Consider the following 24023-nt stretch of genomic DNA (forward strand, 5'->3'; position numbering starts at 1 on the left):
AGCACTCATATCTTGACTGCCTACTTTGTGCCTAAGTATGAGGGTATTTTGGCCACATACTCACAATAACCTTGAGAGGTGGTGGTAGGCTTCTCATTTTATGATTGGGAAAATTAGCCTAGAAGAGTTAGGTAACTTAACCAAGATTCCACAGTTAGTAAGTAGTTGAGCTAAGATTCAGATCCAAGTCTAACTAGTCCTAAAGTTCATACTCTTTCCTGTATCACTGGGTCTCCCCTGCAAATGTAACGCCAAATGTAGTGTTCATAGACAAAATATTTTATTACTGGAATGTGTTTCACCTGCATTCAAATTGTTGCTAATGATGGCAGTGTACTTCAAAAATGTTCTTTCTCAGAGTCTCCTACAATTTGAAGTAAACTTTAACAAGGTAGCATTTCAAAAGTTCTATCAGATTTCTTATGCAGTTCACAGACTGCCTCTTTTGCCCACACATGAGTTTGAGGGACAGAAGTTCTGTGAAGCACTAAGATAACAGGCAGGTGGCAGAGGGTGGAAAGCAACAGACTCCAGTTCCCTAGCTAATGGATAATGATGGTACATACTGTTTCTTAGTGCAGTCAAATCTGTATTTATCTGCAAAACTAATCGTGTTAGCAAGTTAAATTGGAATAATTTTGCTTCACAAATTTATAAACATGATGTTTTGTGATAGGATTAATAAATCTTGAAAGTAGTCTAATCATGTAAATATTTGCCTATAACACACTTTGTAGCTAGGTGCTTTGAGGCCTTCAAAAGACATAGAAGACATAAAAGCTACATAGAGCTTAGAGTCTAAATGGGGGTGTGGAAGGGGGAAAAAAAAACAACTGAAAAAAGTGATAAATTGTAAGACGCTGCCTCCTCATGCAGTGGGAAAAAAGGGAGTTGAAGGAACTAGGAAACTTTTCTTAGAAGATGGTGGGAGACTTCCCTGGTGGCACAGTGGTTAAGAATCCGCCTGCCAATGCAGGGAACATGGGTTCAAGCCCTGGTCAGGGAAGATCCCACACGCTGCGGAGCAACTAAGCTGGTGCGCCACAACTACTGAGCCTGTGCTCTGGAGCCCGCGAGCCACAACTACTGAGCCCGTGTGCCACAACTACAGAAGCCCATGTGCCTAGAGCCCATGCTCCGCAACAAGAGAAGCCACCGCAATGAGAAGCCCATGGACCACAACGAAGAGTAGCCCCCCCTTGCCACAGCTAGAGAAAGCCCGCACACAGCAACAAAGACCCAACGCAGCCAAAAATAAATCAATAAAAAATTTTTAAAAAAAAGAAAAGAAGATGGTGGGGTGGGTAGCATTTAAGTAGGCAGATGAAGGAGAGAGCATTGTAGACCTGAAAATGGGAGTGATTATGGCAAGATCCTTAGGATACTATGCTGTTAAGAATTTCTCCCCTCAGGTTTCTGTTCCATTTGAAAGGACTTAACATGGGGACTTCCCTGGTGGCACAGTGGTTAAGAATCTGTCTGCCAATGCAGGGGACATGGGTTCGATCCCTGGTCCAGGCAGATCCCACATACCACAGAGCAGCCAAGCCCGCACGCCACAACTACTGAAGCCCGCGTGCCCTAGAGCCCGCATGCTGCAACTACTGAGCCCACGTGCTGCAACTACAGAAGCCGGCACACCTAGAGCCAGCGCTCCACAACAAGAGAAGCCACCGCAACGAGAAGCCCACGCACCGCAACAAAGAGTAACCCCCGCTCACCGCAACTAGAGAGAGCCTGTGCGCAGCAATGAAGACCCAACGCAGCCAAAAAATAAATAAAAATTTTTAAAAAAATGCTAGAAAGGACTTATACTTCGGAAGCGTATCCCTTAATGCCCCATACTTACCCTATTCGTAGGCTTTTATTTGCAATGTCTTAAAGGCATTTCAAAGGGCAAGATTATTTATGATTTAAGTTTTTTAATGACTGTGCAAAAATTCTTTATCTCTGCAACAGAAACTGCATTTTCGTCCTCTCATTTTTGTAGACTTTTTGTGCTCAGGAAAGGAATAAACTAACATACATAGATGTCTTGAGGTATTTTTGTTCTTATAATAAAGCAGACTACTAAAATTTTTTCTATTATAAAATACCTGTTCAGCATTATTAGTCATTGGGGAAATGCAAATTAAAGCTACTAAGAGATAGGACTTCACACCCACTTAGGGTGACCAGTTATCACTGATTGCCTGGCATTGAGGAGTTTCTTGGGACACAGGACTTTCCATGCTAACACTTGAAGAGTCCCAAACTGGGATGAGTTGGTCACCCTATAACCACTAGAGTGGTTGAAATAAAAAAGACAGTAACAAGTGTGTGAAGGATGTGAAGAAACTGGAACCCTCATACATTGCTGAGAGGTAGGGTGTAAAACAGTGAAGCCATTTTGGGAAGCAGTTTGGCAGTTTCTTAAAAGCTAAACATAAATTTAACATACAACCCAGAAATTCCATTCCTAAGTATCTATCCAAAAGAAGTGAAAATATATGTCTACACAGAGACTTATATGTGAATGTTTATAATAGCTTTATTCACGATAGTCAAAATGGAGTATATCCATACAATGGAATATTAATTCATAAAAAGGAACAAAATGCTGATATATGCTACAACATGGATAAATCTCAAAAATACTATGTTAAGTTAAAGAAGCCAGACACAAAAGACCACATGCTGCATGATTCCACTTATATGAACTAGTGAGAAAAGTCATGTTTTTAAAAGAGAGAGTAAAGATTAGTGCCTACCTTAGGCTTATAGGTGGGAATGGAGAATGAAAGCAAATGGACATGAGAGATCTTTTGGAGGTGATGAAAATGTTCTAAGACTGGATTATGCTGGTGATTACACAACTCTGTAAATTAACTAAAAATTATTGAATTGTACCCTTAAAACAGTTGAATTTTATGGTATATAAATTATTCCTCAAAACTGCTTTAAAAAACTATTCACTATAGACAGTTTAGAAAATTCAGAAAAATAGAAAATAACAATAAAAATCAAATAAATACAATAATTGAAAAATGTATTTGTTGAAGTTTTTTTAATTGTAAAATATGCACAACATAAAATTTAGCATTTTAACCATTTTAAATGTACAATTCATTGGAATTAAGTACCTTCACATTATTTTGTGAAGTTTTCAGTAGAGTTGTGCAAAGATGCATGATGACAAGTATCACTATTAGGGGAAGCCCTGATGATAGTAAGACCAGTAGCAGCGCCATTCAGCGGTGAATTTGCCACAGTCCAGAGTCTGACCTTCAGCCTTACAAGTCTAAAGCCTGAACGTTTGCTATAATTAGTGGTGACCATTCTGTGAATGACAGACTAGAAATTTTAAAATCATATGAATTAAAATATCAACAGGGAACATTAGTTTATTAGCTAATGGTGGAAATATTCCTTTCCAGAAGTCCTCAACCTTGATCAGGGCATTCACTTTCCCAATTTTGAGTACCCGAAAAGCTGAATTCTTTATCCAGAGAAATGTGATAAGTATGAAGTTACACTAAAAATAAGTAGATTGTCTTGTTCGGGCCATCATGCAACCACTCCTAGGGGTAGGATCCTCATATTTTTCCATAATGTTTTCTCTAGAATCTACTTTTCTGTGCTAACCCATTCTCCTGTAACATTTTTTCTTTTTAGGAGAATTGATACAATTGCACAGGCTAGGTAACTGCTCCATTGTTTAACTCTCATCTGGCAGGCCCTTATTCCCTTACTGTATCTCCAAGGACATATGTTTTAGATAGGTGCTGAGGGAGGAGGAGGTGAAGGAAGGATGTATATCTCACTGATGCCCTATGTTTTGACTTCATGATCAAGTGTCTAATTGTCATCCAGTAAAGAAGTGTTTTTTAGAAAATGATTATCAGTGATTTTGCCTTTGAACAGTCAACATTTCTATGACCCTAAATTTAAGGACAAGTTAAGTTTTCCTGATTTGGGTATGATTTTTGGTTCATATGAAGGGTTGTGGATTAATCCTAAAACGCACAATACAAATACTAAAAATTAGATTTGTAATCGTAATACATACAACTTGAAATTTATTTTAAGTAATTTTACTATGTTTAAAATACTAACAGGTTGCACTCCAGGGAGTGGTATTTTACCTTATGCTCATGGAGATAGTCAGCAAACTCAACTATTAAAGCAAGGTAAGAATGTAGCATTTGAGCATACTCTTCTTCTCACCTTTCTTATCTTAAACATACATTTTTTTAAAATGTGTAGGAAGAAGCTCCACGTGCACTGGTCTCAGCAGTGGGAAACGTCCTAGTCAGGAAGAGGACACACAGAGTATCGGTCCTAAAGTCCAGAGACAGAGCACTAATTAGGTAAATATTTTAGAGCTTTATTTCTTGCTTTAGCGGAGTGTATAATCAACATAAATTAATATAATTTCCAAAATGGAGCTAATCTCTATTTTCAAACCAGAGAATCTGAGGCATAAATTTTTCAGTGATTGTTACAAAATCAGTTAATTCTTAGACAAGAGAAATGTATCTGTCCTGGACAAAGTGCTGTACTCAGTTTTATGGTCATCTGAACTGATGATCTTCAAATTTGAAAAGCTTATGATGTCATGCTCAGGTTTTTCCTCGGAAAAAGCCATCCTTTTCATTACTTTCCTGTGTGACCAGGAGTCTAAAACAAAGTGACTTTTTTATTTTAGTGATATTAATATAATCCCTTTATGAAATTTTCCGCAAATCTTCTCTTGTGTTTATAAATTTCTTTTAACTATTGTGATACTTCTAAAATCTAAATTATTTCCAGTTTGGGAGTAGTTTAAGTTTTTTTTAAATGTTGGCCCTTTTTGGAAGTGTCAGAAAGCCATGCCTGTATCCAGTTCAACTGGTTATGGGATACCATTTTGTGATTTAAATTTATATGAAAAGTATTCATATAGTGCATTTGCCAGTTTTTAAAGACTTGTTTCTTCAGTTATCTTGAACTGTTTACATTTTTAAAATCATTGCTGTTTTTTAATGCCAATATAAATAGTCTGTAAATTTCTTGAAGATCAGTAAACACTCATCAGATTTTTGTCATTCCTTGCAATCAAGCTTTACCCAGTTTTTTTTTTTCCCTTAAATCACAGAAAACATTCAGAAGGAATACCATTGCAGCAGAAATTGGTGGGCAGTTCAATACTTTTGCAGTTAAATTATTTTAAAATGTTCTTCATTAATGGAAAACAGTTACATATTGAAATGCATTATTTCTAATAACATTTCTGTAGTTTTTAACTTTTTAATGAATTTGACATAGGACAAATGGTAATTTGTATATAAAGAACTTGGTAAAAGAATTTGCTTAATGTAAATATAAATAGTCACAATTAGTATAGACCCATCAATATATTTTTGATAATCTTTCATGTATGGTAAAAATTAAAGTGGCAAACTGATATTCTGATATAAAAATCAAAGTTTTGAGAGTCAATGTGAGAATATAGGATTTTAGACTTTCTTAAAAGACTGTTAAAATTTTAAGGCAGAATTTTTCTTGACATCATTATTTGGTCTAACTTTGAACTCTTTGACAATAATGTTTCAGAAAACGTGTAATCAAAATTGGTAGTTATAGCCTCCATTAACATAGACAATATATATTTTAAAGCTTCATGTATGCCTGTTTTCACCCAAAGTTGTGGATATCATGGTATCATGTGTTAAGTTCTTCTTGTCTCCCTTTCTTTGTTCAGTTACAGCTAAAGTGACTTTGTTATTAAAGTATATGCATATATGGAATCCTGTGTACTTGGTGGTTGCTTTTTTTTTTTTTTCCTTTTCTTTTTTAAAAATTTTTTGTTTGTTTTAGGTAAGGGGGAGAGCACTGGTATGTGAGATGTGATCACAAATTAGAGACAGATTCTGTAAACTACATGTCACCATTCTGAATGAAGAAACAGCTAATATATATTTAGTAAAATACTTTTCAAAATTATTCCAAGTAAGAATACTATCTTCCAAATACTTCGTACTTTTAAAAATAAAGTTATCTGTAAGAAAGATTTAAAACCAAAGAAATTTCTTTCAAGTAATTGGGCTTATAACTCTGAGTTAGTCAGTATGGGGTAGCAGTTAAGAGTGTGGGCCCTGGAGTCAAATGCCTGGCTCTGTCACTCATTAGCTTTGAGATCTCAGGCAATTATTAACCTTTTGTGCCTTCTTTTTTCTCTTCTATAAAAAGTGAGGATGAGAGTAGTATCTGCTTCATACTACATATGAAATGCTCATAACAGCGCCTGGCATGTGGTAGGATGCTCAGTAAATATTAGCTACAGGATTGCCGTTCTGTGTAGCTCCCTGAAATGTGCAGTGCATAGTCTGCATAACTGCCTGCTGCAGCTCTGGTTAGCTGCCATTATTGTTATCATTATTATTATCCCTTTACTGTTCTCCAGTAGGCCAGTTCTTACCATTTGGAATTATAACCATTGGCTTTTGTTTTCCCATCTTTATTAGTGATGAGATGTTCAGTGTGGTAATTGTATTTAAAGGTAACTCAAGATAAATTTGAGTCAGAAATCCAGAAACAATCATTTTTATTTTTAGATGATACACATTTTAAAAAGTATCCTGGATAATGAATTAATACTGATCAATAAATTCATTACTGAGAAAGAAAAAACTGCCTTATCTTCTTTCATCACTGTTAATAAGGAGTAATATTTTGTTTTTCACACCTGTACTTTACTTCCTGCTCTTTGGACCTGATTGTACTATACAGAATTGAGAAATTCATTGACTTGGAATTTACCATCACCATTTGGGGAATAAAAGATGCAGTTTTAATATGAATAAATCAGTATTTTAGTAAAAGAACACTATTTCAACATAGGCACTGATATTTTACTTTTAAATCTAGAAGGATTTTAATATGTTTGGGGGGGTGGGGTGGGGAATGCTTTTTTCAGTTTGGTCTAAATTGTGACTAAAACAAAAAAATCACCAAAAGGGAAAGAGAGGTATCAATCAATGTGCTCCAGCTGAGCAAATGCACTATGTTTGAATACGGTGTTGTCATAACTGGAAGGGTTAGTGTTCTAAAAATCCTACAGCAGGTGGTTGAGGGATTTTAAGACATTTTGTTCATTCAGCAGATACTTCTTGAACTCTTATTACCAAAAACTTGCTTAGCAACTTGGAAAAACTGAATTGAGGGAACTACGTTTTTAAGTTTTTCACATTCACTTGAAACAGTAAATTTGGGATATAAAAGACTGATAGCAATATTACTTTTAACCATCTCTTACGTACTAGAAACTTCAGGATCTTCCCACAATTTCAAACATATGTTTGTAATTTTCTTGTAGGTAATATGCCTAATACTAGGTTCTTTGAACCCCTGTTTCTCCATCCAAGTGTTTTTCTGATTGTATGGTTCTAGAAATGAACTCTAAACATTTAGGATGGAAAAAACTTTGGGTAGCATTTATTTAAGACAACTGGCATAGCTAAGTTGGTCAATTTCAAGTGTGATTACAATGCACAGGGTTATATGTATTGTCATTCCTCATACAGTTATGTGGAGCCCTGATACAAGCTGCTAGCACCTTAATGCACATCTCTGCTCCCTCCCTCCTGACCAGTGACTGCAGCATGCAGTTCTAAGGCCCTAGTTTACATTCCTTAACGGCCCTAGTTTACATTCCTTAACGTCCTTCTCTTTTCTGTGTCCCAGTTTAATTCACTTTTCCTAGATGCAGGTGACACACTTTGGTTAGTCTGGACCCCAGATCCTTGTATTTCAGGAAAAAGAGTGCGATAAAGCCATGAATAATGGGGTTTTTGTATACGGGTAACTCAGAGGGAGAAGGGTTACAGGACAAACACTCCCCTACCTCACATACATCAGCCACCCAGTTAATTCTAGAATATCCTGGAGATCAAAGTTGACCTAGAGACAAGGAGCCAGGATTCTTGCTGCTACTCTGTGGAATTAAAGTGCAACTTGTCAGTCCCTCTAAACAAAGCCATTGAGCACAAACTGGGTAATAAGTCTAGACTCAAAGATTTGGTTAGCATTTCCTGAGTCCCTACCATATGCCAAGCACTGTTCATAGGAAAATTAATTCATCAGTATCCACAAGGAGTTCACTCCACAAGGAGAGAGGGCCATCTTGAAGAATTACAGTGCTGCATGTTAAGGCTGTGTTAGAACTGTGCACAGTATACTATGAAATACGCAAAGTGAGGGGCCTACAGGCTGGGAAAATCACAGCTTTCCTGACCCCCAACTCCACCCCCAACATAGGACAGCTAGGCCAGTCAGGGCACCCTGTCCTTGGAAACATTTAACTCTAGTTGCGATTAATCATGTCATTGGTTGTTAATGTCTTTGTCCTCCACTAGAATGTAAACCTCATCAGGATAGGGAATGTACTTTATTCCCCCTTGTCTTGTGCAACGCTGTTTTGTCATTGCAGCTTCACATGCTTGACACTTAACAGGCATGCCATAAATATGTGTATGGATAAATATGAGAATAAATGGGACAGACATTGAGCCTGGCTTTAAGGAGAAATTTGTTAGTCTATGAGGTTGGCATCACAGGTAATAATTAGATTGTAAAGCACCTAGCAGTTTATCAGAAAAGGTGAGTATTTGGGTGAAAGAGGCAGGAGGGAGGCTGTTAAAGACGCATCAGACACTGTAGCTGACTGCTGGATTGGGGGGGGGCGGGTAGGGGGGCAGGAAAGCTAGATATGTACTAGAGAAGTTTCGGGATTTTTTAAACTACGTTTCTTTTGTAACTTAGTTCTTTACCTATCGACTAATTTTGGGAATTCTGAATGGCTACAGCGTAAAGATATAGCGGTTTGAGTTATTTCTACCCTTTTTTTCTCCCAGGCTAGTGACACTCCCCAAGGGACAAAAGGACTGAAACTCCAAGTTCTCTAAAATACTGGGAGGGAAAGGGTGAGAAAATGCCGGAGGCAACAGTTGCCGCCCAGAGGCGCTGTTCCCCGCACAGCCGATCCGCATGCTGGCCCAACTCCGCAGCTCCCCTCCGCTCCGCCCGGCCCCGCCCCGCCGCGCTGCGTCAGGAGGGTCACGTAGCCTGCGCCCCGCGCCCTGATTGGCTGCGTTGGGGGCTCTAGGGCGCGTCTGTGGGTTCCGCGAAGCCGGGCCGGAGCTGCTGAGGGGAATTGGTGGGCGGCTTGGGACCCTGGCCCCTGTTCCCAGGCCTCGGGAGGACGCCAGGCCGCGGGGAGCCTCGGCCTGGGGAGGGAAGGAGGACGGAGCCAGAGACCCGGAACTCGCGCCTTGTGCAGAGTGGACGCCAACAGGTGAGTCGCCCCGGTCCTGCGCCCCTGGGGGTGATCGTCCCCGGTCGCACAGCGGCCGAGAGGCTGGAGTCGGGAGCTGCCCACCGTGAAGCCAGACTTCCCGCAAGCTGCTCAGCTCCGCTTGGCTGGCTCGGGCGCTGGGTGGACGCTGGGGCGCCGCCGGTCGGAAGTTTCTCTGGATAAGCGCAGGCCCCACATGATGGATGTGCGGCTTTCGATCGCTCCCCAATATCCTCTGCCTTGGGCCCTCGTTTTTCCTTTCTTACAAACATTGGGGTTAATTTGAAACTGTCAGCAGGTCGTACATGTTATAAAAGTAGAAGTTAACTGAATTACTGGTATTCGTCGAGGGGACCGTGTTATGAAAACTGTGCATATTACAGAAGTGGGTTTCACTCCTCAAAAACGCTTAAGAAACATGAAGTATCAGAAAATAAACCACGTTGTGATTTAGAAAACATTTACCTGGATCATTGCTATGTGCAGAGCTTGGGGCTAAGAGCAGGACTCAGCTAAGCTGTTGGGTTTGAATCCAAGGTCTGCCCTTTATTAGCTGACCAACCTTGGGCTACTTTACGTGCATCTGTTAACTCATCTTTAAAATGGGTTGCTGTGATGGTTTAATGAGTTTCTGAATGCTTTGTGATTTACGGTATTAATTAATTTAACCTTCACAATCACCCAGGATGTAATCTTCACGAACACCTAGTGATGCCATTTTCCTGGTGCTTAAACTGAGGCACAGAGAGGTGAAGTGACTTCCTCAAGTCACAGCACAACTAATGACCAGGAATTAAGCCCAGGCAGCCCACAGCTTTACCCACTACATTAAGTTGTAGTGAACTTGGTTTGTCATCGAGTTTCAGTTGACAGATACTGATTTTGTTTCTGTGGACCAAGTTCTTTGCTGGGTACAGGGGATAAAGTAGAAGAGCACGCAGACCCTGCTTTCCAGGTGCTTGCAATCTGGTGCAGGTTGTTCATAGTTAGACTGCAGGGTGCTCATGAATCCTGCTAAAGTCTTTTGCAAAATGTGAGTATGGGTCCTTTTTTGGGAAAGAGAGGGAGTGTGGCTCACACCGTGTTCTCTGGTGGGTCTGTGATTCAAAGGTATGAAGAAACATTTTAGCAGAAAAGCTAGTGTCTAGCATAATGCCTGACACACAGAATGAGCCAAACAAACAAAAACCAAAAAACTGGTTGAATGAATGAAGAACTTACAGGAGTATAAGTGCCACAGTAGGGTCAAGAGCAGGGTGCTGTGGAAGAGCACACATGAAAGTCACCTGCCCAGGAATGCCTCCTAGAGTCAGCAGTGCCAGCCAGGTGAAAGGTAGGGAAGCAATTCATTGGAACATGGCAGTAAACCGTCTCTGCCCTCATGGAGGGTGAGACAGAAACCACATATGAACAGCTGCAGCTGTGACAAGTGGCACATAGGAACAGTCCATGGTGATAAGAGAGCCTGTCAGGGGGACAGGAAGCCTCATCTATTCATGAAGGGCAGGGAACTTTCCCTGAGAAAGTGACACTTAGACCTATGAGTTAGGAGCATTGCGGGCATGGGGAGTAACCCTCAGTCTTCAGAGACCCTGTGATGGGAACAGGTAAAGCACCAGGGGCAGAAAGGAAGCTGGTGCAGCTGGTGCAGGCAGAGGGGGACAGGAGATTTGGGTGGTGACAAAGCCTAAGACAAAGAGGCCTTGCAGGCCATGGTAAGGCTTTTTTACTTTATGCCTTTATCCTAAAGTGCCATTGAAAAGTTTATTGCAGCGAGGTAACAAGATCACATTTTGAGAAGAAGCTGGAAAGAAGCCCGAGTGGATTAAGAAGCCCCGGATGAGGACAGGATCTCTGGGGAGAAACTCTAAGGTAAGAAGAGGAGAGGGCCTAGAACCAAGCCTTGAAGATGAGCCTGCAGAGGAGACAACTAAAGGACAGTCAGGAGTGTAGGAAGGAAGGAGGAGAACCAGGGGAGTGGGAGGCTTTGGAAGTCAGGTTTGAGTATTTCACAGGGAAAGTGGTCACCTGTGCTGAAAACTGCTGGTGTCAAAAGAGGGAGGAACTAAAACTACTCATTGGCTTTAATCACATGGAAGTTGTCTTTATGGGAAGTTATATAAATAGGAAGAGAGGAAATGGAAAGAAAGAAGGAGCTGCAAGAATTAACCTGAGGGGAAGAGAAAAACGGGATTTTAGTTGGAGGGGCAGAGAGAGAAAGAGCCACTAAGGTGAAGGGTGGGAACCTCAGAGAGGAGGATGCAGCTGAAGGAGTGAATACATGAGAAAGAAGGGCTCTAGACACTTCAGGCCAGAGAGGCTGGGATCAGCACAGGAGCAGGAATTACCCTGGATGATGAAAGATGTCATTGTAGGGAAGGGGAGATAGCAGAAGGTTTATGTTTGGTGTGATGAATTGCACTCCTTTCTTTGTACAAGTTAGAGGCAAGGATATTGGTTGAGAGTGAAGGAGAGAATGGGTGTCAGGGGAAGCTGGAGGTCTGAGTTGAGAAGATTTGACATAGTTGTTGGGGGATGTGAAAGAGTGAGTTGACCAGAGATTGTTTTAGGATGCTCTGGCAGAGGCAGCCAAGTATGCAGCAAAGGCCGGAAATTAGCCACCTGGCTCATTCAGGGAATTGCAAAAATAGTAGGGGAGTGAGGACGGAGGCTAGCTAGAAACAGAAACTACATTTAATACAGTATAACAAAGGAGGCATCACAAATCATGGGGAAGGAAAGGATTGTTCAAACATGGTGCTTAGAGATAGCTAAGCTATTGATAAAATCTATTTACATTCTTAGCTCACAATCAGAAATTTCAAATGAATTAAAGGAGCTAGCTTTTAAAATTCAAACAAAGGTCAGGCGCCTTCAACGTGGCAGAGGAGTAAGACGTGGAGATCACCTTCCTCCCCACAAATACATCAAAACTACATCTACATGTGGAACAACTCCTACAGAACACCTACTGAATGCTGGCAGAAGACCTCAGACTTCCCAAAAGGCAAGAAACTCCCCACGCACCTGGGTAGGGCAAAAGAAAAAAGGAGAAACAGAGAGAAAAGAACAGGGACGGGACCTGCACCTCGGGAAGGGAGCTGTGAAGGAGGAAAAGTTTCCACACACTAGGAAGCCCCTTCACTGGTGGAGATGGGGGGTGGGCACGGGGGGAGCTTCGGAGCCACAGAGGAGAGCGCAGCAATAGGGGTGCAGAGGGCAAAGCGGAGAGATTCCCGCACAGAGGATCGGTGCCGACTCTCACTAGCCTGAGAGGCTTGTCCGCTCACCCGCCGGGGCGGGCGGGGGCTGGGAGCTGAGGCTCGAGCTTTGGAGTTCAGATCCCAGGGAGAGGACTGGGGTTGGCTGCGTGAACACAGCCTGAAGAGGGCTAGTGAGCCACAGCTAGCCGGGAGGGAGTCCGGGAAAAAGTCTGGACCTGCCTAAGAGGCAAGAGACCATTGTTTTGGGGTGCATGAAGAGAGGGGATTCAGAGCACCACCTAAATGAGCTCCAGAGACAGGTGTGAGCTGAGGCTATCAGCGCGGACCCCAGAGACGGGCATGAGACGCTAAGGCTGCTGCTGCAGCCACCAAGAAGCCTGTGTGCAAGCACAGGTCACTATCCACACCTCCCTTCCCGGAAGCCTGTGCAGCCCACCACTGCCAGGGTTCCGTGATCCAGGGACAACTTCCCTGGGAGAACACACGGCGCGCCTCAGGCTGTTGCAATGTCACACCGGCCTTTGCTGCTGCAGGCTCGCCCCACGTTCCAAACCCCCCCTCCCCCCCAGCCTGAGTGAGCCAGAGCCCCCTAATCAGCTGCTCCTTTAACCCCATCCTGAGTGAAGAACAGACGCCCTCAGGCGACCTACACGCAGAGGTGGGGTCAAATCCAAAGCTGAACCCCAGGAGCTGTGCAAACAAAGAAGAGAAAGGGAAATCTCTTCCAGCAGCCTCAGGAGCAGCGGATTAAATCTCAAGTGCTCATGGAACATTCTCCAGGATAGATCATATCTTGGGTCACAAATCAAGCCTTGGTAAATTTAAGAAAATTGAAATCGTATTAAGTATCATTTCCGACCACAACGCTGAGACTAGATATCAATTATAGGAAAAAATCTGTAAAAGATACAAACACATGGGAGGCTAAATAATATACTACTAAATAATGAAGAGATCACTGAAGAAATCAAAGAGGACATCAGAAAATACCTAGAAATAAATGATAATGAAAACACAATGACCCAAAACCTGTGGGACGCAGCAAAAGCAGTTCTAAGAGGGAAGTCTATAGCAATACAATCCTACCTCAAGAAACAAGGAATGGGACTTCCCTGGTGGCGCAGTGGTTAAGAATCCACCTGCCAATCCAGGGGACATGGGTTTGAGCCCTGGTTCGGGAAGACCCCACATGCTGTGGAGCAACTAAGCCTGTGCGCCACAACTACTAAGCCTGTGCTCTAGAGCCCACAAGCTACAACTACTGAATCCCGCGCGCCTAGAGTCCATGCTTCACGACCAGAGAAGCCACCGCAATGAGAAGCCCGCGCACCACAATGAAGAGTAGCCCCCACCTGCCACACTAGAAAAAGCCCGCACGCAGCAATGAAGACCCAAAGCAGCCAAAAATAGAGAAAGAAACAAACATCTCAAATAAACAACCTAACCTTGCACCTAAAGCAATTAGAGAAAGAAGAACAAAAAAACCCCCAAAGCTAGCAGAAGGAAAGAAATCATAAAGATCAGATCAGAAATAAATGAAAAAGAAATGAAGGAAACGATAGCTAAGATCAGTAAAACTAAAAGCTGGTTCTTTGAGAAGATAAACAAAATTGATAAACCATTAGCCAGACTCATCAAGAAAAAAAGGGAGAAGACTCAAATCAACAGAATTAGAAATGAAAAAGGAGAAGTAACAACTGACAATGCAGAAATACAAAGGATCATGAGAGATTACTACAAGCAACTCTATGCCAATAAAATGGACAACCTGGAAGAAATGGACACATTCTTAGAAAAGCACAGCCTTCCGAGACTGAACCAGGAAGAAATAGAAAATGTACACAGACCTATCACAAGCACTGAAATTGAAACTGTGATTTAAAATCTTCCAGCAGACAAAAGCCTGGGACCAGATGGCTTCACAGACAAGTTCTATCAAACATTTAGAGAAGAGCTAACACCTATCCTTCTCAAACTCTTCCAAAATATAGCAGAGGGAGGAACACTCCCAAGCTCATTCTATGAGGCCACCATCACCCTGGTACCAAAACCAGACAAAGATATCACAAAGAAAGAAAACTACAGGCCAATTTCACTGATGAACGTAGATGCAAAAATCCTCAACAAAATACCAGCAAACAGAATCCAGCAGCACATTAAAAGGATCATACACCATGATCAAGTGGGGTTTATCCCAGGAATGCAACGATTCTTCAATATATGTAAATCAGTCAATGTGATAAATCATATTAACAAATTGAAGGAGAAAAGCCATATGATCATCTCAATAGATGCAGAAGAAGTTTTCGACAAAATTCAACACCGATTTTTTGATAAAAACCCTCCAGAAAGTACGCATATAGGGAACTTACCTCAACATAATAAAGGCCATTTATGACAAACCCACAGCCAACATCGTTCTCAATGGTGAAAAACTGAAACCATTTCCACTAATATCAGGAACAAGACAGGGTTGCCCACTCTCACCACTATTATTCAACATAGTTTTGGAAGTTTTAGCCACAGCAATCAGAGAAGAAAAAGAAGTAAAAAGAATCCAAATCAGAAAGGAAGAAGTAAAACTGTCACATATATACACTACCAAATGTAAAATAGCTAGCTAGTGGGAAGCAGCTGCATAGCACAGGGAGATCAGCCTGGTGCTTTTTGTCCACCTAGAGGGGTGGGATAGGGAGGGTGGGAGGGAGATGCCAGAGGGAGGAGATATGGGGATGTATGTATAGGTATAGCTGATTCACTTTGTTATAAAGCAGAAACTAACACACCATTGTAAAGCAATTATACTCTAATAAAGATGTTAAAAAAAAAAACAGGGACTGAAAAATAAATAAATAAAATTCAAACAAAAATATAGAAGGAAATAGGGATGAATTTTTATCTTCTCATCTGATGCATAAAAGCAGTAGGAATCCTAAAGGAAAGGGAAACTTCCCTGATCCTTTGACCAATTAAAATTAATCGATTTGTCCTGACACATGCTACACAATGTATGAAGCTTGAAGACATTATGCTAAGTGAAATAAGCCATGGTCACCATTCCACAGCTAACATGATTTTCTATGGCTTCACTAGGGCAGTCACATGGCATTCCTCATTTTACCTGGCTGAGACTTATTTTAATTCTAGATTTATAAAAAAGTTTTTCACATAATTCTCATAAAAAAGCATACATTTATTCCTTCATTTTAGAGAAAACAAATTCACTGACTTATTTTGATAAGTTATTTAGCAAAAAAATATTTACTCTAAAATATAAAATTAGAGTTGACACCCCTCCTTAAAAAGTATTTGCTTCAGCTAAACATCAGCTTGAAAATGTAAAATGTTAAAACAAAAAAATGAGTGTGTGTAAATAGTGTATGTGTCCTAAACCTAAACGTATCAGAGTTGAAAGGGAATGTGTGTCAAAATAACATTTGAGGTTTGTGAATCTTTGAACTCCTTGTGGTTTTGCTACTGGTCTGTAAAATGGAGCTAACTACTGCACGAGGTTGTTGCAAAGCTCAAACAGACAATGTATTTATAAAGTTTAAGATGTGAAGCAGTGTATTAGTTACTTCATCAATTATTTAAGAGGCTCTATTTAATATACTCCACATGAGTTGTCTAATTTAAGTCCGTTTTATTTCCATGCTTACTACTTACAGCTCAAATTTGTGTTTGTATTCTAAAAGTCAACACCCTTTATGTTAAAAACCTGTATTTTCTTTCATATAGGTATGATGAGTACCTTCTGAGTCTCAGGATGGTGGGAATTAGCCAGTGGATTGCAGGCATGTTATGGAAGTTGCTGATGAGGTCCCAGCCCTGCAGGCTCTGTTCTTTCAGAAAGATGCTATCAGCTCCAAAATACACACCTTTTCTAGCATCCTTCACCTATACAACTGATAATCAGTCAAATAGAGAAAATAAAAAGACAGTAGAAAAGCTCTATAAATTGTCAGTTGACATCAGGAAAATTCGAAGATTAAAAGGATGGGTACTTCTGGAGGATGAAACCTATGTTGAAGAAATTGCAAATATTTTACAACAGGTAGGTGCCGATGAGACTGCTGTAGCCAGTATCTTGGAACACTGCCCAGAAGCAATTATCTGCAGTCCACCTGCTGTTAACACCCAGAGAGAACTCTGGCAGTCGGTTTGCAAGAACGAGAAAGAGTTAGTTAAGTTAATAGAACAGTTTCCAGAATCTTTCTTTACTGTTAAAGACCAGGAAAACCAGAAGCTGAATGTTCAATTCTTTCAAGAGTTGGGACTCAAAAATGTGGTCATTAGTAGATTTTTGACAACTGCATCTAATATTTTTCACACTCCTGTTGAGAAGAATAAGCAAATGATAAAGGTTCTTCAAGAGAGTTATCTAAATTTAGGTGGCTCTGAGGTCAACATGAAAGTTTGGCTACTAAAATTATTAAGCCAAAACCCATTTATTTTGTTAAATTCTTCTGCATCTATAAAGGAAACACTAGAATTTCTCCAGGAGCAGGGCTTTACAAACTTTGAAATTCTCCAACTTCTCTCCAAACTCAAAGGATTTCTGTTTCAACTTTGCCCAAGAAGTATACAGAACAGTATGTCCTTCTCTAAAAATGCTTTTAAATGTACTGATCATGACCTGAAGCAATTAGTTTTGAAATGTCCTGCCCTTTTATATTATTCTGTTCCAGTTTTGGAAGAGAGAATTCAGGGATTATTGAAAGAAGGAATTTCCATAGCTCAGATAAGAGAGACGCCAAAGGTTCTTGAATTAACGCCACAAATAGTACAGTACAGGGTAAGGAAACTGAATTCCTTAGGCTATAGAATAAAGGATGGATATCTAGCAAATCTAAATGGAACAAAAAAAGAGTTTGAGGCTAACTTTGGTAAAATTCAGGCCAAAAAAGGAAGGCCATTATTTAATCCTGTGGCACCATTAAATGTTGAAGAGTAACTTGCTGACTGACGTTGCTTCTCTCTATCAGTGCCGAGTAAAACCGAGTAGCAAAAACTTAAGTGATTACGGCATATTGTGGGCACCAGTAATTTTAAGAACCTACTTAGCTTCTGAGTTGTGTTTAAATGACCTCTAAGTAGAACATCTCTCACTCAATTGCTGTACTTAAAAATATAAATTGCATTTATTTTAAATAAAGTTTGTAATTTTGACCTTGAGCTATTTCAAAAAACTATTAAATGGTCTATCAGTGTGATATTTTATAAGTGAGTAATTTCTAAGAAACTGACGAGTGCACTCCATTCAAAGTATGGATACGTTTTTACTCATATAGCACATTTCACTTGGGATGCAGACCCAGCCTTCTTTCTCACCACCAGCTCTGAAACATTCACTCTACTATGGTGTGAATTCTGTAGCTTAGTGTTTAGTGAAACATAGCAAACTTCTAATACATTTTTGTGGAGAAAGTTGATTTCATCTCCAGGTTGGAATAAGGGAATATCTTTGAGAACCAAGTATTGCCCATCAAAAGGAATAATTAGAGCTTATTTGTGTGGTCAGTTTGTTTAAAATTGACTATTTTATCTCATGAAACACTTTTATATGCATTTATAACTTTCCCCTTTTTACAGATGAGGAAACAAGCTTAAGAGGGCCATCCAGCTGCCACATGCCAGAGCCCAGATTTACTAAGATCTCTCTTCTGTTCAAACCTTGTGAAAAGAAAAAGGATTGCTTATGAGTTGGCATAAGAAAAGTCACCCCTACCTGATATGCTAAAAGAGTACCAACTACAAATTTAGGGATTTTTATGAAAAATCTCTGTAAAATTCCTTAAATTTGAAATGATCTTATTTGTATAAACTTTCTGAAAATCCAGGTCTGACTGTAAAATATGAAAGGTAAAGTGTGTGATGGTTGGTACTGATTTTAGTTAGGTTTCAAGTTTCTATTTCTAAACTTTGTTCCAAGATAAATATTATGCAAATAAAGACTGGCTCACTTTCAGCTGTGGAGTTTGAACTCTGTAACAAATACACAAACAATTGACTCTTGACACTCAAACATCTGCGCTATGGCCTTAAGTCATGAAAAAATTATGAAAAACGCAGGCCACGTCTTCACTCTATTCCTTCATTCAGCAAATGCAGGTAACCCTCACTCTCCCAATCTGTTCAGTTCCTTAGGAAAGCGAAAGGTATCTCTGTGCAGCACCTACTAAGTGCTGGGCACGTTGTGCTTTACAACTCTTTAAGAGCTGAGTACCACTGTTTATTGTTCTAACAGATGAGGACATTCAGGCACAGAGAGGGTAAGTCACTTACTCAAAGTCACACAGAAATGTCTGTTCAAGAGAAAGCATGGCAGCCAGCATAGTCGGGGCAGAGTTAAGTGATGGGAAGAGTGACACAAGATGAGCATCACAGGTCCACCTAAGGAACAGGATCTCATTCTAATTGTGATGGGAAACCTTTTGGCAGATTTTAGTTTATGCTTGCTGTCCTGATGAAATTATCAGCAGTGCTTTCACCCTCAAAAGTATCTCAGTTTGGAATACATTATACATTATATGGTCACCTTGGTAGTTCTATGTTAGATGTCAATTTTGAGATGCCTACAAGAATCTGAGCAGAGATTTCAAATAGAAAAATGGTGAAGTCTGGAGTAGTGAGAAATCAGGACTGGAGATACAGATAATCAGGGATCATCTGCATATCTATGGTATTTGAAGCTACAGCTCTGGGTGAGACTGCCAGAAAGAGGATAGATTTGGAGTAGTGGCTGACCAAGCCTAGAAAGGATTGACCAGAGTAAGTCTGCCAAGAAAAGAGGGCATTTTCAATAATATTGAATACCATGGGGAGGTCAACTAAGATAAGGAGACGTGACTAGTGGATCTGACTAAAGGGAAATTATTGGTTGGCCCTATCAAGAGTGATTCTGGGGGATTCCCTAGTGGTGCACTGGTTAAGAATCCGCCTGCCAATGCAGGGGACACAGGTTTGAGCCCTGGTCCAGGAAGATCCCACATGCTGTGGAGCAACTAAGCCCATGTGCCACAACTACTGAGCCTGCCACGAGCTCATGAGCCACAACTACTGGAGCCCACGCACCTAGAGCCCATGCTCTGCAACAAAAGAAGCCACCGCAATGAGACGCCCACGTACTGCAACAAAAGAGTAGCCCCCGCTCACCGCAACTAGAGAAAGCCCATGCACAGCAACAAAGACCCAATGCAGCCAAAAATAATAATTTTTTTAAAAAGAGTAATTCTGGTGGAATGAGAAAAGTAAGAAGGCAGCTGGAGTGGGTTGAAAGAATAGGAGATGAGGGCTTCCCTGGTGGTGCAGTGGTTAAGAATCCGCCTGCCAATGCAGGAGACATGGGTCAGAGCCCTGGTCCGGGAAGATCCCACATGCTGCGCAGGAACTAAGCCCGTGCGCCACAACTACTGAGCCTGCGCTCTAGAGCCTACAAGCCACAACTACTGAGCCAATACGTCGCAACTACTGAAGCCCGCGTGCCTAGAGCCCACGCTCTGCAACCAGAGAAGCCACCGCAATGAAACCTGCGCACTGCAACGAAGAGTAGCCCCCGCTCGCCGCAACCAGAGAAAGCCCGCACATACCAACAAAGACCCAATGCAGCCAAAATAAATAAATAAATAAATATATTTTTTAAAGAAGAGATGAGGAAGAGTCAGGGACTATATAGTTTTTCAAGAAGTTTTGCTGCAAAAGGTAGCAGAAAAATGGGGATTGAGACTAATTTTTCTTTAAAGAAAGGAAATAGTGGAACATGTTTATATGCCGATGGGTATGACCCAAGGAGAGAGAGATGGATGAGACGGAAAATTAATTAATCTTAAGGATTAATATCCTTGAGGAAGTGAAGGATAAGAGCAGAGATACCAGTCCTGGTCCACAGAGCATGGGAACAGATGCAGGCAGGTCGATAGAGTGTGCGTTGTGAGAGGCAGGAGTCTTGCTGTCTGGTTGCCTCTTTTTAAAGAGAGATTTAGAATGGGAGGAGGGGAGTATAGCAGGAGAGATGGAAAGAGGAGGTATGAAATAGTCATTTTGAGGAGTAGGAAAGTAAACAAACATGAAGATATATAAGAAAGCAGAGTTGAGTGGCCATGTGTGCTTTGTGGCCATTAATTTAAGAAGAGCTTTGTCAGTACAGCAGCAAACGAGGCAGTTATGGTTACAGAAATGCATTTGTAGCTTACTCTAACTTGAAAAGTTTACACCAAAAAAAAAATCCACATTCATGGTCAAACATGCAGTATACTGACCTGTCCTTTAGACCAAATCCTAGTCCGTTATCTTTTAGCCCTTGAACCTCTGCCTTTTTCTATTCTTGCATTCTTACTCAGATCTTCCTACAAATAAAATTTTAGATTTTCAAAATCAACAATATAACAGGGGGAGGTATCCTTACATAAAACACTAGAGTCAAATTTCATTTCCTCTGTGAAAAAAAGGCTATAACAAAATACATGATTTCCTTTAAACAGTTTATGTATAAATTCTTTTCTGTGGCAACGTGTAATTAGCTGCCAAAGTAAATATGATCACCCAGAAGACTTACAGTGAGCTCAAATCAGACAGCCTGGTAAATCAAGCATACAGGCAGCACTAATGCCAGCAGCGGAATGAAGGACTAGCTATTGAGTAGTCTCCTTTGCTTCTGGACATAAGATGGAGAGGTTCTGACTTACACGAATTCAAAAGTGTTACGGGAAATTCAACTAACACTGGAACTGTGCTTGCTCCATATTTGTAAAAAGGGAATAAAGATACTTTTCCTCATAAGGTCCTCAGACTGATTAAATCAGAGAATTTATGGACAGTGCCTGGTAGGTAAGTAGATGCCCAGTAAATATCAATTTTCTTCCTTCCTCCAACTGGTTCCCATCCCTTTGAGTCACTTCTGGCCAGTAAGAGGTCTAAGTTGGTTCCACAGCTGCTTAGGACAGAGGGAAGTGTGCTCCCTACTTTATAATTCCTCCATCAGTTCCCAAATTTTAGACTGCAAAAGAATCACCTGCAGAGGTTGTTAAAGTGCAGTCTTGGATCCCACCCTGCAGAGATTCAGCAAGTTGCAGTCAAACCCAGAAATCTGCATTTTTAATCTTTATTAGAGTTGTTTAAAATATATTTGTATTTCATTGTTGTGTTGGCATCAAAATTCATATTTGGAGATGTTCTGTCATGTTTGTGCATTAGTATCAAAAAATTTTAAAACTGGCTACAGTACTTTCTGAATTGCTATATAACTAAAATTTTAAGACTACCCTGTTTTAAAATTTCATTTCCTTAGATCTTTATGAAACAGTTCATCTTTTGCAGATCATAGTGCTTTATTAAAGATTCATGTCTTCTTTTCCCATTCCTTTAATACAAAAAAATTTATTCAATCATCAGTTATTTTCATCTGACATTTCACTAAGTACAGGAATAATAACGTCAACATTATTAGATCAGTCATTCAAGTGGGTCACACAAGTTTATCCTCATTGTGCCGAATACCCACTCAAAAGATAAGCTGAATAAGAGATGCCTCCAGGTGTATACAACAACAACCTTAGCTTCTTGAAGTGAACCAGTACTGTTTAACAGGTCAAATTGCTAGTCTACGAAATAAACTGAAAAAGACTCAAGTGTACAGCTTTACATATCATCAAATGGCAAGTTCATTTCAACAAGAACGTCTACAACTAACTTCATTTGTACAAGTTCTCTGCTATCATTGCAAAGCCTCTCCTGAACAAAGTTATAATTTAAAATTTAAAACAAACTTGATGAGATAAAATGTACCAGGTGGCTTTTCTGTAGCAGAAATTAATTACAACCATTTTTCCTCAAGCGATTTTAAAGACAAGCAAAGTTGAAAATAAATATTCAAGCATACAGTAAACTAAAGTCTATATTTAGAAATTCAGGTACAAAGCACAGCAGAGCCGATGAAGATAAGAAGATAATTTAGAAATATAAACTAGCAATGAAGCAATAATTTCTTTCAAATAGCAGGAAACACATTCTTCAATACCATTACTTAGATCATTATTTAGTGTTCATCCATTAATTTTGGTTTTTTTTTTTAAATACCCTTTGCTAATTATGACATTTGACCAGATATAGCAACAGATATACCTTTAATCATACTGGATGAAATAAACAACAATTTAATTTTTGATTAATTTAACTCCCTACTGACTTTCCAGTTTTGTATATGGTAGAAAGGTTCAAGAAACTTTGTGGATTTACTTCAATCCCTGCTGGTATTTATGAAAGCTTTTAAAAGCTAAGTTTTGTTCTTACCCATTTGTTGATCCACATTATTAATGTAAAACTCTTAGTGGGTTGCAAACACACACTTAAGCTTTGGGTGTTGGAGTGATCTAAGTTCTCAGGAATGCTATTTTGACTTACTCCAGAGCATCACCTCCTTTCTTCCCCTTGCTCATTAAAAAAAAAAAAAAAAAAAGTCTGCAGAATGGTGGCAAATTTCCAAACTTAAGTGAAGGAAAATTAAGATTTTTCAGACTGGGATTAAACCCTTAGTTAAGAGAAATGCCACTTTTAAAACTGTTATGAAACTGAACATGAAACGAAAAACAAAAAGATGAATTCCAGCTAAGTCATATTCTTTTAGAATGAATGAGACATGATGAGACGTTAATGAGACACAACACACTTACCATCCGCAACCAAAAAATTCAATTTCCTGCCTGAAGTTGACTTGGAAAATGGTACAAAGTTTACAGCTGCTTTAAAGGAGTGTAAGATGACATTTTAAAAGCCTGTCAAACACAGAAAGCACTTACATATATTTTACATTCAAAGCTAATCTATGGAGCCCATTCCGTTCAATTTAAGAGTCAGCCCCCACACATCTGTGGCTGCTTTCACTGTGTTTTTTGAAAGGGGTACTGCTAGTAATTTAAGCCATCCTGGAGACAAAATAGGTGTGAAGAATTTTTTATATCTTGGATGCTTTAGGTAATTCTTCAGAACTTAAAATGATTTATGTTTTCCTCCTTAATATGAAACTCTTTTATTAACATAGCTTCTGACCAGCAAAGAAATGTTCCTTAGGCACTGTGAGGTTTATTAATGATGGAGCATGAACCCAGGTTGAAGTGTACAATTTGGTTATAACTACTGACAGTTATCAAACACCACCCTATCTGCTGAGAGCAAGAAATGCCTTTATGCCACTAATCCTGAGATTCTTGAGGGAAAACTAATTTCACAAACAACTTTTGAAAGAATCCATATATAATAATAATCCTAAGAACTGCACATATTCAGGGTATTAGAAAAGATGTTTTCTTTTGTAAGGCATCAATGATTAAATTAATATGCATATCTAACAAAAGATGGTTAATACTCATAAAACCGTGAACCTTTTCTTTTAAACTTCTCTAGTTCCTGCTACTTTTACCATCTTGAATAAGAAAAGAATGCCTCGTCTAATCAACTATGGTTATTAAAAAAAACTAAGACATCTGAAACTA

The 24023-nt window shown here is 39.9% G+C and overlaps 2 protein-coding genes across 9 annotated transcripts in view; both read left to right on the plus strand.

The window, feature by feature from the left end:
• Nucleotides 1-5361, plus strand: part of CRY1 (cryptochrome circadian regulator 1) — a 94553-nt gene extending 89192 nt beyond the window's left edge. For 2 of the 4 annotated variants that reach the window (XM_061206398.1, XM_061206400.1), the window contains 3 exons: nt 4098-4169; nt 4246-4349; nt 5117-5361. In XM_061206398.1, coding sequence (XP_061062381.1) covers nt 4098-4169; nt 4246-4349 — 176 coding nt within the window. In that variant the 3' untranslated portion in view covers nt 5117-5361. The remainder of the gene's footprint in view (nt 1-4097; nt 4170-4245; nt 4350-5116) is intronic. The other 2 variants (XM_061206401.1, XM_061206399.1) reach the window with 2 other exon arrangements.
• A 3759-nt stretch (nt 5362-9120) lies between these two features.
• On the plus strand, nt 9121-18490 carry MTERF2 (mitochondrial transcription termination factor 2). 5 transcript variants are annotated; one of them, XR_009702542.1, is made up of 3 exons: nt 9121-9313; nt 11064-11185; nt 18130-18490. XR_009702542.1 is itself a non-coding variant. In XM_061205309.1 (3 exons), the coding sequence occupies exon 3, from the start codon at nt 16304-16306 to the stop codon at nt 17489-17491; it is 1188 nt and encodes a 395-aa protein (XP_061061292.1). In that variant the 5' UTR covers nt 9121-9313; nt 11064-11185; nt 16276-16303; the 3' UTR covers nt 17492-17636. The 5 variants fall into 5 exon arrangements, 4 of the variants coding, with proteins under 4 accessions (XP_061061292.1, XP_061061293.1, XP_061061294.1 ...); XM_061205309.1 differs by lacking the exon at nt 18130-18490 and adding an exon at nt 16276-17636; XM_061205310.1 differs by lacking the exon at nt 18130-18490 and adding an exon at nt 16276-17636 and having other exon boundaries at nt 11077-11185.
• Nucleotides 18491-24023: the final 5533 nt, after the last annotated feature.

This window comes from Eubalaena glacialis, chromosome 11 (genome assembly GCF_028564815.1).
Source record: "Eubalaena glacialis isolate mEubGla1 chromosome 11, mEubGla1.1.hap2.+ XY, whole genome shotgun sequence".
Lineage (NCBI taxonomy): Eukaryota > Metazoa > Chordata > Mammalia > Artiodactyla > Balaenidae > Eubalaena > Eubalaena glacialis.

Excerpts from the sequence above, each read along its gene's own strand:
- MTERF2 (XM_061205309.1), top strand. The coding sequence starts at position 16,304 with ATGGTGGGAATTAGCCAGTGGATTGCAGGCATGTTATGGAAGTTGCTG.